The sequence below is a fragment of the Dipodomys merriami genome, unplaced genomic scaffold (genome assembly GCF_024711535.1).
Source record: "Dipodomys merriami isolate MVZ:Mamm:240054 unplaced genomic scaffold, mDipMer1.0.p SCAF_3, whole genome shotgun sequence".
In the NCBI taxonomy this organism is placed as follows: Eukaryota; Metazoa; Chordata; class Mammalia; order Rodentia; family Heteromyidae; genus Dipodomys; species Dipodomys merriami.
This window is the reverse complement of record NW_027204492.1, coordinates 65912483-65928857: the sequence shown is the minus strand read 5'-3', so window position 1 is coordinate 65928857 and position 16375 is coordinate 65912483. Positions and strand designations below refer to the sequence as shown.

Sequence of the window (16375 nt, the reverse complement as noted above, 5' to 3'; positions counted from 1 at the left end):
ATAAGAAACTTTTTGCAAAAACTAAGTTTCTTCTGGTGAACCGAATGAGCTTCTTACCATAAGGGGGAAAAAAAGAAGCTGTAATCTCAAGATTCTACTGAAGCTAAATTCTTGAGCTTCCTGTCTTTCTGTCAAGGATATGAAAGGAAAGGACATTAAGTCTCTTCAGGAAAGACAGAGTGGGGGCAGGAACTTAGTGACTGAAATGTTATGGGTATTCACAAGGTCTATTGTGTCTCACTTGTTTCTGGTGGCCCCAGGTTTCCTTTTTAGGGTTTTCCACCAACTTTATACATATTCCCTTAATTTCTACTAGCTCTCCTCCTGACCCTCTGCCTCTCTGTGCAGCCAGTGTAAAGCATACAGCAACACTCCACAACTCTTAGATAAAAACCCAACTTCTCAAATTGAGTCTAGTGTTTCTTTTTGTAGTTGTTTTTTGCTGTTAATGGAGCTTGAACTCAGGACCTTGGGCTCTTGTTTGAGCTTTTTGCTCAAGGCTGGCACTCTACACACTTGAGCCTCCTCTTCTGGCTTCTTGGTGTTTAATTGGAGATAAGAGTCTTCCTCCCTGCCTGGATCTGAATTGGGATCCTTAAATCTCAGTAAGGATTATGGGCTTGAGCCACTGGTCCCCAGCTTGATCCTAGTGTTTTTGTTATTAGGTGTGAATGTTGAACTGTGTGGTGCACAACTCAAGAATTTCAGAGAAGGGGATGTGATAAAGGCCAAGTGAATTAGAATTGTTTGTCTATACTTCCATTCCCTTTGATTTTTTTTAGCCATATGAGGTTTGTTTTTATTTTGTATATAAAATTTTGAGTAGAAGATTAATCTGAAATGATCATCTCCAGGCCCAATTGAAAAAGAGAATAAATAAAACCACTGGATTATATGATCTCAAGGATTTTCCCATTTCTCCAAGTCTGCAACTTTCACACATCATTTTCAGGGAAGTCAGAGTATCTAAGGAGGAACCTTATGCTATTATGTCTGCCTTTTCCTTTTCTGAGTGTCTAATGTACTGCATTTAAAAGTGTAGCCCCCTCAAACAAGAAGGTTCCAACCTGTTTGCTTGGTGCCATCAGGTTCTTGTAACTATTTAGGAGCCAAGACTTTGTTCTGGAATATTGGGATTAAATAATTTGGATTCCTTGTTCCACCAATGGATCATGCAGCCATATCAGTGCAAGGTGACCCATAAGAGTCACCATGTATCATATTTTCCTCAGACTTTCACATTTCTTCCATTATCACAGTATGATTGCTAATAGTGCCTCATTTTGGATGATAAAATTTTATTATCTCTCCATTTTGAAGACTTCCAGTCTCAAATCTTTGTGTTATGGTTAGGAAACTACAAGATTAGAGAGAGGAAGAGACAGACATGACTCAGGTTGCACAGTAACTTAATGGCTTCTCTGGAAATCTGGTTAGGATCATACTTCTGATGCTTAGTACAGTTGACATCCATCTGGTAAAATGAATATTTCCTTTTATTTTTGTTTTAAAGAATTCCCAGCAGGTATTTATACCCCAGCTTCTAGTACTGCTGTGTGCTTCCTTCAGCTCCAAACTGAAAATGTGTTGGTTTCTAGCTATATGTTTTGAAAGATTAGTAGAAAAGAGAAATGGAGAAAAAACAACCACAGAAAACTACAACACAACTACAAAAAAAACTCTCTGTCCTCTATTGTTAGACTTGTCAGATAATTCCTCTCCTGGTAGAGACAGTATTTCCTCATTCTTATGTGTATCCCCTTTCTGGTGAGATTTTATATCAGTCTTGTGGAGCCACAGACTCTTCTGGCTAGATGCAAGAGACATTGAAGAACATTTAAAATTTAGTCTATCCTTACCTCTCCATTACCTTCTGGCCATTTGGTTGCTCAGTTTCTGCATTTACATCAGTAGCTTAGGAGATAGTTTGTGCCATTGCAGGAAAGCACTATTGGCAACTTCTTCTCAAATTCAGTTTGGATCTTTTCTTCTTATGGCTACCACCTACTAACTAACCTAAAATATAAACCCCTACTGTGGGCCAGGCTAGAACTAATTACTGACCTTCATCTATAATATCCTTCTAGAGATCTGAATAAGGAACGAAATTTGCATTTTGAGTATGAGCACAGTATCTATAATTAATTCCTGTCTTAATCCCTTATAACAATTCAGTGGAAGGGAATATTCCTTATTACACATCAGAAAACTGAGACAACGTAAGAGGGCTAAGAGACTTGGCCCAAATAGGCAGCTTTAATTTTCATTGTGTGTGTGTGTGTGTATGTGTGTGTGTGTATGTGCTGGTCCTGGAATTTGAACCCAGCAGCACTGTCCTTATGGTTTTTGGCTCAAGGTTAGTGTTCTGCCACTTGAGCTACAACTCCACTTCCTGTTCTTTAGTGGTTAATTGGAGGTAAGAATCTCATAGAGGGGCTGAGAAGGTGGCTCAGTGGTAGAATGCTTGCCTTGCATGCATGAGGCCCTGGGTTCAATTCCTCAGCACCACATAAGCAGAAAAATCCAGAAGTGGCACTGTGGCTCAAGTGGTAGAATGCTAGCCTTCAGCTGAAGAGTTGAGGGACAGTGCCAAGGCCCAGAGTTCAGGCCCCATGACCGACAAAAAAAAAAAAAAAAAAAAAGAAAAGAATCTCATAGAATTTCCTGCCCACGCTGACTTTGAACCTCTATCCTCAGATGTCAGCCTCCTGAATTGCTGGGATTATAGGCTTGAGCCACTGGTTCCTGGATTATTTTATTTTTATTTATTTATTTTTTGTCCAATGTGGAGCTTGAACTCAGGGCTTGGGCACTGTCCCTGAGCTTTTTGCTGAAGGCTAGTGCTCTTACCACTTTGAACTAGGACTTTCCTGCCCAGACTGGCTTTGAACTGTAATTCTCAGATCTCAACTTCTTGAATAGCTAGGATTATAGGTGTGAGTCACCAGTGCCCCAGTACAAGGGGGTTTCAATTCAACATCTCAGTTTATGAGTTCAGTGTATCTTGATCAGTCACCGCTTCCTATCTTTCTCCTCCATCCTTCCCAACTCCACCCATTCCCTCAGTTACTTGGTTCCATTTTAATTTCTTTGAGATGTCACCATAATCTAAAAACATATCTATATCTGTCCATTTTACATTGCTCTAACAAAATACCAGAAGCTGGGTACTTTATTCAATTTTTATTTTTTGTGGTACTGAGGATCAAACCCAGGACCATGTGCAAGCTAAAAACAAAATAAAAACAAAACAAAACAAAAACAAGAAGAAAAAATCTACCCCTCCTCTACCACTGAGTAGCACCACCAGTCCCTGATTTATTGAGACAGAGTCTCACTATGGTAGCTTAGACTGGCATTGAATTTACTATGTAGCCCAGTCTGGCCTGGATCTCACAGTTCTTTTATTTTTTTCTGGTTGTGGGGCCTGAACTCTGGGCCTGGGCACTGTCCCTCAGCTCTTCAGCTCAAGGCTAGTGCTCTACCACTTGAGCCACAGCGCCACTTCTGGCTTTTTTCTTTTTGCTTATGTGGTGCTGAGGAATTGAACCCAGAGCCTCAGGCATGCAAGGCAAGCGCTCTACCACTGAGCCACCTTCCCAGCCCCTGGATCTCACAGTTCTGTCTCAGTAAACCGGCAGCGTTAAGTAGTAGAGTCATAATGCGAATGAAAGCCAATTAGATCTATAACTTATGTTTTCAATCTCAGCTCTTGGTTTTCATGGGCACATTGCGACTGTCTTTTAATAAAGTGAGATTAGATTTGAAACTGAACTGGGTCCTATTCCCCCTACCCCAAGGAAGCCTTTTTCAGGTGAATGAGACTTTCAAAGCTATGGTTTGGAGGCTGCTACAGGGGGTCAGAGGGAGTCATGAGCAGGATGGAGAAGATTCTTATCTTAGAGAGGCAAATTTGTGGTCCTTTGTTATTCCCTTGGCTCTTTCCAATTTCAGGGCTTACACAGACCACAGGCAGGTTCAAAATTGGCCCTAGCCTGGCTGCCATGTCCGGATGAAGAGGAAATCTATGGATGTTAAGTCTATTTTCAGATTCTACCGGCTTTAGCTTTGCTTCTCCAGATAGGTTTCCTTAGATCTTCCTGTTTTCTTTCGTAACTGTGGGAAAGACATTGACAAGGAAGTAAACTGGGATGTTTGCCTATGGTCCGCAATTGTTGGAAAAAGGGGTCAAGGTACTGTGACCTACAATTACCTACATAATTGTCTTTCATTCTTTTTTTTTTTTTGCAAATTTTTTATTGTGATTAAGTGATTACATAAATTTCACAGTATTGTGGGATAGTGATCCTTAGTTAAAGTCACAAACACATTCTAACTTTCATGGGGCAAATTGTCTATCATGATCTATAACATTTATGAGTTCTATGAGCTTCGCAATACAGTTATTTCTTCCACATTGGGTGATATGTACATTTCTTTCCTTTTGCATAGTGTCAGCTGTTCCCTCTTTCCCATTCATTCCCTCCCTCCCATCGCTGCCATTGAGTTGCTTAGTTCATTTTGATCAATGTCCAGTGCAGCTGATGGGTTCCTCTGTTGTATGTTTTTCCCTGATTCCCTCTAGTTCTGTGTCCTCCTGGTTTCCCTCTGGTGTGCACATATATGCCATATATGTGATCAGCAGCATGAGGTTATTTAGTAGTGATTCGATCAGATGAGTAGAGGTCCTTTGTTTCTCAAGTCTTGTTAACTTTGTCGTATTACCTTACATTTTGGATTTAAAATCCATTTATCAGGGAGACCATGTGCCGTTTGTGTCTTTGCTCATGGCTCTCACTCAACATGATTTCTTCTAGTTCCATTTCCCTGCAAATGCCATTATTTTGTCCTTTCTAATGGCTGCATAATATTCCATTGTATATAGATACCACAATTTTTGGATCCATTCATCTGTAGTGGGGCATCTGGGTTGTTTCCATATCCTGGCTATTGTGAACAGTGCTGCAATGAACATGGAGGTGTATGTGTCCTTGTATACTGGTTCCTGTTGTTCAGGATAGATGCCTAGAAGTGTCTTTCATTCTTTTTTCCTCACCCTCAGTTCTACTTAGTGTCCTTTGTTGATTGCCTTAACAAAAAGTTATATTCTACTTTTCATCCAGGCTGTTTTGATGATACAATAACACTGTTTGGGGCACTAGATGACAGGATTCTAGTCATAGCTTTGCCATGGATTCACTTGAGTAACATAGAAAGATCCATTTCTCCTGGTGAGCCTCAGTCTCATTATCTCTAAAATATGAGACATGAACTAGAGATCATCTTTGAAGTACTCTTTCATGTGGCTGGTACTGGGATTTGAACTCTTTCTTAACATCCCCATACACCTTCTCAAGCCTGGCACTTTACCACTTGAGTCACACCTTCACTTCTGGAATTTTGCTGGTTAATTTGATATAAGAGTCTCATGGAGGGCTGGGAAGGTGGCTCAGTGGTAGAGCGCTTGCCTTGCATGCCTGAGGCCCTGGGTTCAATTCCCCAGCACCACATATGCAAAAAAGAAAAAAGCCGGAAGTGGCGCTGTGGCTCAAGTGGTAGAGTGCTAGCCTTGAGCTGAAGAGCTGAGGGACAGCGCCCAGGCCCAGAGTTCAGGCCCCACGACCGGACCCAAAAAAAAAAAAAAAAGAGTCTCATGGACTTTCTTGCCTGGGCTAGTTCTGAACCAATATCCTCAGATCTCCGTCTCTAGAGTAGCTAGAATTACAGGCACAAACCATGGGCACTCGGTTTCTAGCTTTTTTTCTTTTTTTGTCAGTCATGGGTCTTGAACTCTGGGCCTGGGCACTGTCCCTCAGCTCTTCAGCTCAAGGCTAGTGCTCTACCACTTGAGCCACAGGGCCACTTCTGGTTTTCTGTTAGTTTATTGGAGATAAGAGTTTCATGGCTTTTCTTGCCCAGGCTGGCTTTGAACTGCAATCCTCAGATCTCAGCCTCCTGAGTAGGTAGGATTAAAGGCATGAGCCACCAACGCCTGGTTCCAGCTTCTAGCTTTTTGAAATATATTGAACATTATTGTTAACTATAGTCACTGTATCATGCAATAGCACATGAAATTTTTTTTGGGGGGGGTTCGGTGATGGGGCCTGAACTCTGGGCCTGGGCGCTGTCCCTCAGCTCTTCAGCTCAAGGCTAGCACTCTATCACTTGAGCCATAGCGCCACTTCCGTTTTTTTTCTTTTTTGCTTATGTGGTGCTGAGGAATCGAACCCAGGGCCTCATGCATGCAAGGCAAGCGCTCTACCACTGAGCCACCTTCCCAGCCCCATATGAAAAATTTTTACTCCTGGATGCAATTTAATGTCCATTGGTCAGTCTTTCTTCTTCCTTTCCTCCTTTAGATTTTTTTCTTTTTTTCTATCTTGGTTGTAGGCTTAAACTCAGGGTCTGGGTGCTGTCCCTGAGCTATTTTGCTCAAGGCTAGCACTCTACTATGTGAGCCACAGCTCCACTTCCAACTTTTTGGTGGTTAATTGGATGTAAGAGGTTCATGGGACTTTCCTGCATGGGCTGGCATTGAATCATGATCTTCAGATATTAGACACCTGAGTAGCTAGGATTTACAGGTGTGAACCACCAGTGCTGTTGCCCACCTAGATTTCTCATGAGTGAGATGCTGCAATACTTACCTGTTTGTACCTGGCTTGTTTCATTTAATACAGCAATATCTGTTCCTGTTCCTGCTATCACAAATAATAGGATTTAATTTTTTAAATTACCGAATAGTTCTGTGTTATATTTGCCATATTTTCTTCATTCATCATCTGGTGAACAATTAGGTTGTTTCCATTTCTCAGCTATAGTGAGTACAGCTGCAATAATCATGGGCATGCAGGAGTCTTTCCAACAAACTGATTTAATTTCCTTTAGATATATACCTGTTAGGTTTTTAAAAAGGCTGCCAAGTAAGAACAACACTATGCATGTGGTATTCAGGTAAGGCATAGGTTTATTCTGGCTGGCACCTGGCCAGGTTGGCACTCCACACACTGGCCAAAGAGGGCGTCTGACTCCCAGCCATGCCTTATCTAGGGTAGGGACATAGGAAGGTGTGGCCAGGTAAAGGGAGGTGGGACCAGGTGGGAGAAAGGTGTTGTCACATTGAATCCTGATGTGACCTCAGTGTATGCAGATGTGACCTCTTCCAGGTGTGCCAGTTGCCTAGATAACGCAGGTACTGTGCGGAGACTTGGCTGCGAGGAGGGCCAAGTCAGCTTGCCATTCGAGGACCTTACACTACCCAGTGATGGGATTTCTGCATCATATGGTAGCATTTTATACTGCAAGGAACAACTGAATGAAAATGCCAGTTGTTCCTGTATCCTTGCTCACACTTGTCAGCATTTGTAATTTTTAAATTCTAGTGGCTTTGTAATGGTACTTCAGTGTAGTTTCAATTTGAATTTCTTTGATGTTTAGTAAATTTATGTATGTAATTGTCATTCATTATTGCTTATTTGATTATGTAGCTTAATTTTATGTTGGTTATCTTATTAAGTTGTAAGCTAAATTTCTATAGTATGGCTACAATATGGCTAGAACTTCATACATATAGTGAAATATATATATATAATTTATACATTAGAAATTTATATGTATAAGAAACCTCTATAAGTCAGGCACTGGTGGCTCATGCCTGTAATCGTAGCTACTCAGGAGGCTGAGATGAGATCTGAGGATCGCTGTTCAAAGCCAGCCCGGCCAGGAAAGTCTGATACTCTTATCTCCAATTACCCACCAGAAAACAGAAAGTAGCGCTGTGGCTCAAGTGGTAGAGTGTTTGCCTGGAGCTGAAGAGCTCAGGGACAGCACCCAGGCCCAGAGTTCAAGCCCCAGAACAGACAAAAAAAGAAACCTCTACATATCTATATATTATTTTCAATGATATTTCATACTTTTTTTTCTTACTAAGAGTATGGTTGAAAATAAGGATTGATACCCATGTTTCTTCTATAGATAATAATTTCATCACAGTTTTTAAAATGACTGTTCCCTAATGGATTTTCTTGGTATCACTATTGAAAATCAATTTACCACATTCTGGAATGTTATCAGTTCCATTGTTTTACAATATTAGATTGCCTTGTCCTAGTAACTTTTAAAACCAAGAGTATAAATTCTTCCACTTTATTTTGTATATTCTAGGTACTTTGCATTCTAGGTGCTCATATCATCCATTTCTTTTCTCAGGGATTATTGTTTATTATCCTAATGTCTTTAGAACTAGTTTCATTTCTTATGTCTAGTTTTCTTATTATCTCGTGTCTGTTTCAAATGGAAGAACAATTCCTATAGTAATTAATCCTTTATAGGTAGGAGTATGTAGCTATCATTTTTAGAATCAGAGAATTATGGTGTTATAAAAATACATTCACAGGTGGGTGCCAGTGGCTCACGCCTGTAATCCTAGCTACTCAGGAGGCTGAGCTCTGAGGAGGACGGTTCAAAGCCAGCCCATATAGAAATTCTGTGAGACTCTGGTTTCCTATAAACTACCAAAAAAGCTGGAAGTGGAGCTGCGGCTTAAGTGCTAACCTTGAGCAAAAGGAAGCCCAGGCCCTGAGTTCAAGCCCTAGAACCAGCACACACATGCACACACACAAAAGGAAGTACATTTATTAGATTATACTAGAAGACACATATCTATTAAGTTTTTCTCAGCCAAGTCCTTAATAGTAGATTATTAATAAAATTTGCTAATCCACCTAAGAAGTCTAATTAACTCCTTTGCCCATTTATTATTATTTGGGTTATTGATTCTTTGGAGGCTTAGTTTTTTGAGTTCCTTATATATTCTGGATATTAGGCCCTTGTCAGATGTATAGATGGCAAAGATCTCTCATTCTGTAGACTGTCTTTTTAGTAAATATGTTTTTTCCTTGCACAGAAACTATTTATTTATTATTGTTTTTGCTGGTCCTGAGGCTTGAACTCTTGGCCTGGGCACTGTCCCTGAGCTTCTTTGTGCTCAAGGCTAATACTCTTTCACGTTTGGCTTTATCTGCGGAGTTTATTGGAGGTAAGAGTCTCATGGACTTTCCTGCCCAGGCTGGTTTCAAACCAGGATCCTCAGATCTTAGCCTCCTGAGTAACTAGGATTACAGGCATGGCTCACTGGTACCTGGCTACAGAAACTTTTTAGCTTGATGCAGTCCCATTTATCAGTTGTCTCTAGTTGCTGATCTCCTGCAATTCTATTCAGGAAGTTCATATCTATGCCAATAAATTCTAATGTTTCTCCTAGTCATTCCTGTAAGGTTCAGGCCTTACATTGAAATCTTTGATCCATTTTGAGTTGATATTAGTGCAAGGTGACAGACAAGGGTCCAGTTTCAGTGTTCTGTATATTGATGTTTAGTTTCCACAACACCATATGTTAAAGAGGATGTCTTTCTTCTAACATATATTTTTGTCTTCCCTTGTCAAATATCAGATAGTCACAGATATGAACTTTTTTTTAGGTCTTCTTCTCTATTCTATTGGTCTTCAGGTCTGTTTATGTGTCAGTACAAGCTATTTTTGTTACTATAGCTCTGTAGTGAAGTTTGAAGTATGGAATTTTGATATCTCCAGCATTGCTTTCTTTTGCCCAGGATTGCTTTGGCTACTTAAGGTCTTTTGTGGTTCCATATGAATTTTTGGATTGGTTTCTATATCACAATGAAGTGGGATTTTGATTGGTATTTCATTGAAACAGAATTAACAATTTGATTAATAAATCAGCAAAGCAACTAAAAAGATTTCTCAGGAAAAAAAATGACCAATAGACACATGAAGAAATGTTCAACATCTCTAGCCATAAAGGAAATATAAATAAAAATGGAATTGAGATTCTGTTTCACTTCATTAAGAATGGCCATCATCAAGAATACAAACAAAAGCTGGGTACTGGTGGCTCACGCCTGTAATCCTAGCTACTCAGGAGGCTGAGATCTCAGGATCATGGTTCAAAGCCAGCCCCTGCAGAAAAGTCCCTGTGAGACTCTTACCTCTAATTAACCATCAGAAAACTGAGAGTGAAACTGTGGCTCAAAAGTGCTAGCTTTGAGCAAAAAGAACTCAAGGACAGTGCCCAGGCCCTGAGTTCAAGCCCCACAACTAACCCCCTTCTCCCCCCCCCCAAAAAAAAAAAGAATACAAACAAGCAAGGTGCCAAATGGCTCAGGTCTTTAATCCTAGCTACTCAGGAAGCTGAGATCTGAGGATCTGGTTTGAAGCCAGCTGTGGTAGGAAAAGTCTATTAAGATTTTTGTCTCCAGTTCACTTCCTATAAAGGTAAAAGTAGAGCTGTGGCTAAAGTGGTAGAGTGCTAGTCCTGAGAATTAAAAGCTGAGGCACAGTGCCCAGGCTCTGAGTTCAAGCTCCAGTACTGGTATACTAACAACAGCAAATGCTGATGTAGGGGAAAGGGAACCCTTTTTACAGTCTTGGTGGGAATGTAAATCAGTGCAACTACTATGAAAGGAAGGTTGGAGATTCTTTTAAAAAAATACAACTACCCTATGATACTCAGTGAGACCACTCTTGGAATTTATCCAAAAGATTACAAGTTAGGATATGATAAAGAACCTTGTACAGTTTACCATAGACAAGTTAATGGAAACAGCTGAGATACCCTTCAATGGATCAAGATAATGTAACATATATGTGTGTGTCTACATATGTTTATGTAGATACACACAGAGGTACATAGACACAGAGAGTGGAGTTTTATTATCCATCAGGAGGAGTAATCTTGTGTCATTTGCAGAGTAATGAATGGACTGAGAAAAAGTTAAGTGAGGCTCAAAGAGACAAAGTGTTCATATATTTGTTCATATGTGGATGTTAGATATAAATTATAAACATATGGAAACATACACAGGGTCATATGCATATACACACAATCAAATTGACTGAAGTATAGTATACACAGGGGATTCCCATGGTGTAATTCCTTTGAACAATTAAGTTACAGTTTACATATGAATAGCAGGAAGCTGAAACAAAATTTTGTCAGGAGAGGGAAGGTCAGAGGGGTGGCAAATGAATAGAGAGAGGAAGGGTGGGCAAATGCAGTCATAATATTCAATGTACATATATGAAAATGGAATTAGGTGACTTTAGGGGGTGGGTGGGGTTGGAAGAGATGGAGAATAATGGAAGGGGTGAGCATTGGTCAATAAGCATTGTACTCATAAATGGACATGTTGAAACCCCTTTTGTATAACTACTTAAAGATACCTTTAAAAAATGCCAGGATAGTAAAATGATATTTCTAACTGCTTCTGGAATGTTTTGAGAGGAGGTTAGTATTTGAAGCAATAAACTGAGTGAAGAATGTCTACCCTCAACAAATTGCTATTTAAATGTATGGAGTCATTATAACATACAGGGAAATTTGGATGAAGATGATGTGATGTGATTACTTGTTCAGTATCTCATGGTTACAGGCAGAGCTACAACTAGAAGACCCTAGATTTCTAATTCTTGCTACCAGATAAAGGTTATATGAACAGTTCAGCAAATAATCACCACATATTTTATTTTAAAATTATGCATATACAAAAGTGAAGTCATTATAGATGTAGATTGATACAATTTGTTTCTGTACACATAATAAACAGATATCTTCTAAGTATTAGTTATATACAATTTGCTTTATGAGCAATGGAGTATTATCATACATGGTCTTAACCGCACAGATCTTATAATGGAGTATCTAGTCAGGGAAATTTGAATTGCTGGAGTATCTAGTCAGGGAAATTTGAATTGCAGATAGAAATAGTTTTCCAAGTGTGTTTGTTTACTTTTGCCAAGAATTTTGTAATAGAAGAATGAGTCTGATATTATAGAGAACACAAAAATATAGAGAAGACTATGGGTTCCAAAGCCTCTTTTCCAAGGGGCGGTGAATTGTTTCCCATTTCATCTCATAGGTAGTGAAAGAAGGGATATTTTAAACAATGTCCTCATTAGTCTGAGCTTCCATGAACCCCATGTTCTGCATGTCTGCAGGTCTCATTTAGTTGTCTCATTTTATTTTATCTTAATTTATTTTTTGCTGGTCCAGGCACTCAGGGAGCATTTTTACTAAAGGATAGTGCCCTATCATTTGAGCCACAGCTTACTTTTGGCTTTTATCACTGCTTAATCGGAGATAAAAGTATTATACACTTTTCTGCCCTGGCTGACTTCAAACCTTGATCCTCAGATCACAGCCTCCTGAGTAGTTAAGATTATGGGTCTGAGCCACCAGCACCTGGCTCAATTATTATTATTATTATTATTATTATTATTATTATTATTATTATTGTCAATGGTGGGGCTTGAACTCTGGGCCTGGATGCTGTCCGTCAGCTCTTCAGCTGACTCTACCAGTTGAGCCACAGAACCACTTCCCATTTTCTGAGTGATTTATTGGAGATAAGAGTCTCATGGAGGTGGCTCAGTGGTAGAGCGCTTGCCTGGCATGCATGAGGCCCTGGGTTCGATTCCTCAGCACCACATAAGCAAAAAGAAAAAAGCCGGAAGTGGCGCTGTGGCTCAAGTGGTAGAGCACTAGCCTTGAGCTGAAGAGCTGAGGGACAGCGCCCAGGCCCAGAGTTCAGGCCCCACGACCAGACCCCCCTCCCCCCAAAAAAAGAGTCTCATGGACTTTCTTTGCCCTGGCTGGCTTTGAACCGAGATCCTCAGATCTCCTAGGAATACAGATGTGAGCCACAGGCAACCAGCTTCAACTATTTTTTAAAATACTTTTTTTTTCTTTTTGGTGCCATACCTAGGCTTGAACTCAGGGCCTCACCCCCCCTTGCTTGGTTTTTTTTTTTTTTTTTTTTTTTTGCTCTAGGCTGTCACTCTACCACTTGAGCCACAGCTTCAATTATTGACAAGCAGGATAAAGAGAACAAATTGAACTGAGTTGTTTGATCTTTCTACTGTTAAAATACAGATGTCTCATTTACATTCTCATGTAAATAGCAATGATTATATTATGAATTCTAAGTGTGTATATGTTTGTGTGTGTATGCTATTACTGAGAACTGAGCTTTCATGGTTATAACAAACTAGTCCTAAGGCTTTCTTGCTTATAGATAGCTAGCCTTTTACTCTTTGAGCCACATCTCCAGTCTGGCTATATTCTGAATTCCTTAAAGTGCTAGTCAAATAAGTAATGAAACGACAAGGAAGAGATACATTCTTTTTTTGGGTCCGGTCATGGGGCCTGAACTCTGGGCCTGGGTGCTGTCCCTCAGCTCTTCAGCTCAAGGCTAGGGCTCTACCACTTGAGCCGGAGCACCACTTCCAGCTTTTTCTGCTTATATGGTGCTAAGGTACTGAACCCTGGACCTCATGCATGTAAGGCAAGCACTCTACCACTGAGCCACCTTCCCAGCCCCTCCCTTAGCTTTTTATTAAAAAAATTTAATTTTGATTATAAAGGTGATATACATAAAGGTTACAGTTACATATGTCAATATAATGAGTACATTTCTTTTTTTTTTTTTTTGGTCAGTTGTGGGGCTTGAACTCTGGGCCTGGATGCTATCCCTCAGGCTTTCAGCTCAAGGTGAGTGCTCTACCACTTGAGCCACAGCACCACTTTTGGTTTTCTAATGGTTTATTGGACTTTCCTGCCTGCACTGGCTTTGAACTGTGATCCTCAGATCTCAGCCTCCTGAGCAGGTAGGATTATAGGCAGGAGCCACTGTGGCCACCGGCACCCTGCTCACATGTCTTTTTTCATAAACTTTTTTCCCTGTGTTGGTTTTGAATGGTGATCTCAAATCTCAACCCTACTAAGTAACTAGGATTATAGGCATGAGCCACTGGGGCATGGCAAAGAGTCATTCTTTTTTTTTTTTTTTGGTCGGTCATGGGGCCTGAACTCTGAGCCTGGGTGCTGTCCCTCAGCTCTTCAGCTCAAGGCTAGCACTCTACCACTTGAGCCACAGCGCCACTTCCGGCTTTTTTCTTTTTGCTTATGTGGTGCTAAGGAATCGAACCCAGGGCCTCATGCACGCAAGGCAAGCATTCTACCACTGAGCCACCTTCCCAGCCCAAGAGTCATTATTCTTTAAAAAAAAAAAAAAAACTTCACAAACCCATTCACATATTTGTCTACAAAAGGTATTTTCTTTTTTTCTTACATAACCTAGCTTATCATAATTACTGGTATTATTTTATAATTATTCACTCAGAGTCACTGGAGATGAAGAAAAGCAGGTAGTGACTCATCACACAGGCACCACAGGCTTTAGGTTGATCCTCTCTAGGGTTTTGCTGAGCTGTAGATTCTTGGAAACTTCTGGGTGATTATTTCAGAACCAAAAATTCTTATTTTCAATTTCAAACATGATTCTTTAGTTCCTTTGGTGTCTTTGAGTATAATCCCAGTGGTGGGTTGGGGAGCTGGAAAGATTGAGAGGCAGAGGCAGTGGGGCTGTATGTGCAGACAGTGCAGAAAGGTGGATAACACAGGGAAGTGGGCTCTTTTCTTAGATCATAGCAAACAATTTCAATCTAAGATCTTGACTATCAGTCAGTACAAGACAGCATCTTTTCAGTGTTTTGTTTTTTGTTTTTTTGGGGGGAGTCAGGTCGTGGGGCCTGAACTCTGGGCCTGAGGGCTGTCCCTCAGCTCTTCAGCTCAAGGCTAGCACTCTACCACTTGAGCCATAGTGCCACTTCCGGCTTTTTCTGCTCATGTGGTACTGAGGAATCGAACTCAGGGCCTCATGAATGCGAGGCAAGCATTCCACCACTGAGCCACCTTCCTAGCCCCACAAGCTATCATTATTAAAATCAAAGTACAAGAAAATTTCAGACACCAACTTGAGAAAGATGATCTTGCTCTGCAGAAGTTTTGAGATACATAATTTGATAATAACACAAATATATACATATTGAAGCATCACATTGTAGCTTATAAATATATAGAATTACATGTCAATGAATCATAATAAAAAATTAAAAATGACACACCATTCAAGCAAGGTACAAACTACATAGGGTGCTTACCTTTTGTTGCTAAAATATGAAATGAATGAAAGAAACCTAAACTGAATACAGTTTCCTTATTCTAAAAGTCATTAATGGAGATCATAGTCACCCAAAGGAATAAATAAATAATTTCATTAATAACAGATATGCTAGGGATATTTCACTCAAGAGGAACAATTAGTACATAAAATGCTGTTTAACATTCGTAGCAGCTAGGGAACTGCTAAGACTATGATGGGCTATCTTCACGTATCTATAAGAATAATTAAAATACAAAATAATGAAATTCCTGAATGGGGGGGCGGGGAGAATTGGGGGGCAGGGGGAGGATGGGAAGGGGAAACAAAAGGAGGAGGCTACAATGCTTGATAAGAAATGTACTCATTATCTTGCCCATGTAATTGTAACCCCTCTGTACAGTATTTTCACAATTAAAAAAAAAAAGAAATTCCTGAATGTTAGTGAGGATATAGAGAAAATCTTTTGATGAGTTGATGAGTACATGATACTCTGATATTGGCTTGATAATAGCCAAATATTCTCATATTCTGAAACAAGTTTGGCTGTTTCTTAGAAAATTAAAAAATGTAATTACCTTCTTACTCAACACTTGTACTCTTGGGTGTTTATCCTAGAAAAATGAAAACTTATGCTCACTCGGAAACCTTTATACATGTTCACAGAAGCTTTATTAATAATAACACAAATAGATACAGCCCAAATGTTGAACAAACGAATAGAGCTATACCATAGAATATGAATCAGCTAGAGAAGAGAAACTTACCATTTTTCTTTGGCAGTACTGAGGTTTGAACTCAGGGCCTTTGGCAGATGCTTTACCAATTGAACCATGCTTTTAGTAGCTCCTCTTTGTTTGGTTAATTTTTTGAATGCTTGTCCTTGAATTAAAACTGAGGGCCTGGACACTGTCCCTGAGCTACTTCTTGCTCAAGGCTGGTTCTCTGCCACTTGGGCCATAGCTCCACCTCCAGTGTTTTAGTAGTTTATTGGAGATAAGAGTCTCAATGGCATTTCTGCTCAGATCTCAGCCTCCAGAGTAGCTAAAATTACAGACATGGCCACCAGTGTCAGTCTTTGGTTAATTTTTTTAGATAAGATCTTACGCTTTTTTCTAGGACAACCTGGGGCTGTAGTACTTCTACCTACTACATAGCTGTGATTGCAGGTACATACCACTAAATCCAAATCTTTGTTGAGGTGGGTTTTACTGAATTTTTGCCGGGGTTGGCTTCAAACTTCAATCCTCCTAATATGCACATCTTGAGTAATTATGTACCCCCTTAGTTGGCTAGAAGCTAATTGTTGATACACGTAACAGTTTGCATTAATCACCAGATAATTACTCCGAGTGAAA

General features: G+C 40.0%; 1 protein-coding gene across 3 annotated transcripts in view; it reads left to right on the top strand.

The window, feature by feature from the left end:
* The window catches only part of LOC138840241 (vascular endothelial growth factor receptor kdr-like), a 176562-nt gene that overhangs the window by 6505 nt on the left and 153682 nt on the right, over positions 1 to 16375 (top strand). The window contains exon 3 of one of the 3 annotated variants that reach the window (XM_070040193.1): positions 13514 to 13567. The exons of the other annotated variants lie outside the window; for them this stretch is intronic. Within the exon in view, the coding sequence (XP_069896294.1) occupies positions 13514 to 13567 (54 nt within the window). The remainder of the gene's footprint in view (positions 1 to 13513; positions 13568 to 16375) is intronic. 3 annotated transcript variants of the gene reach the window in all.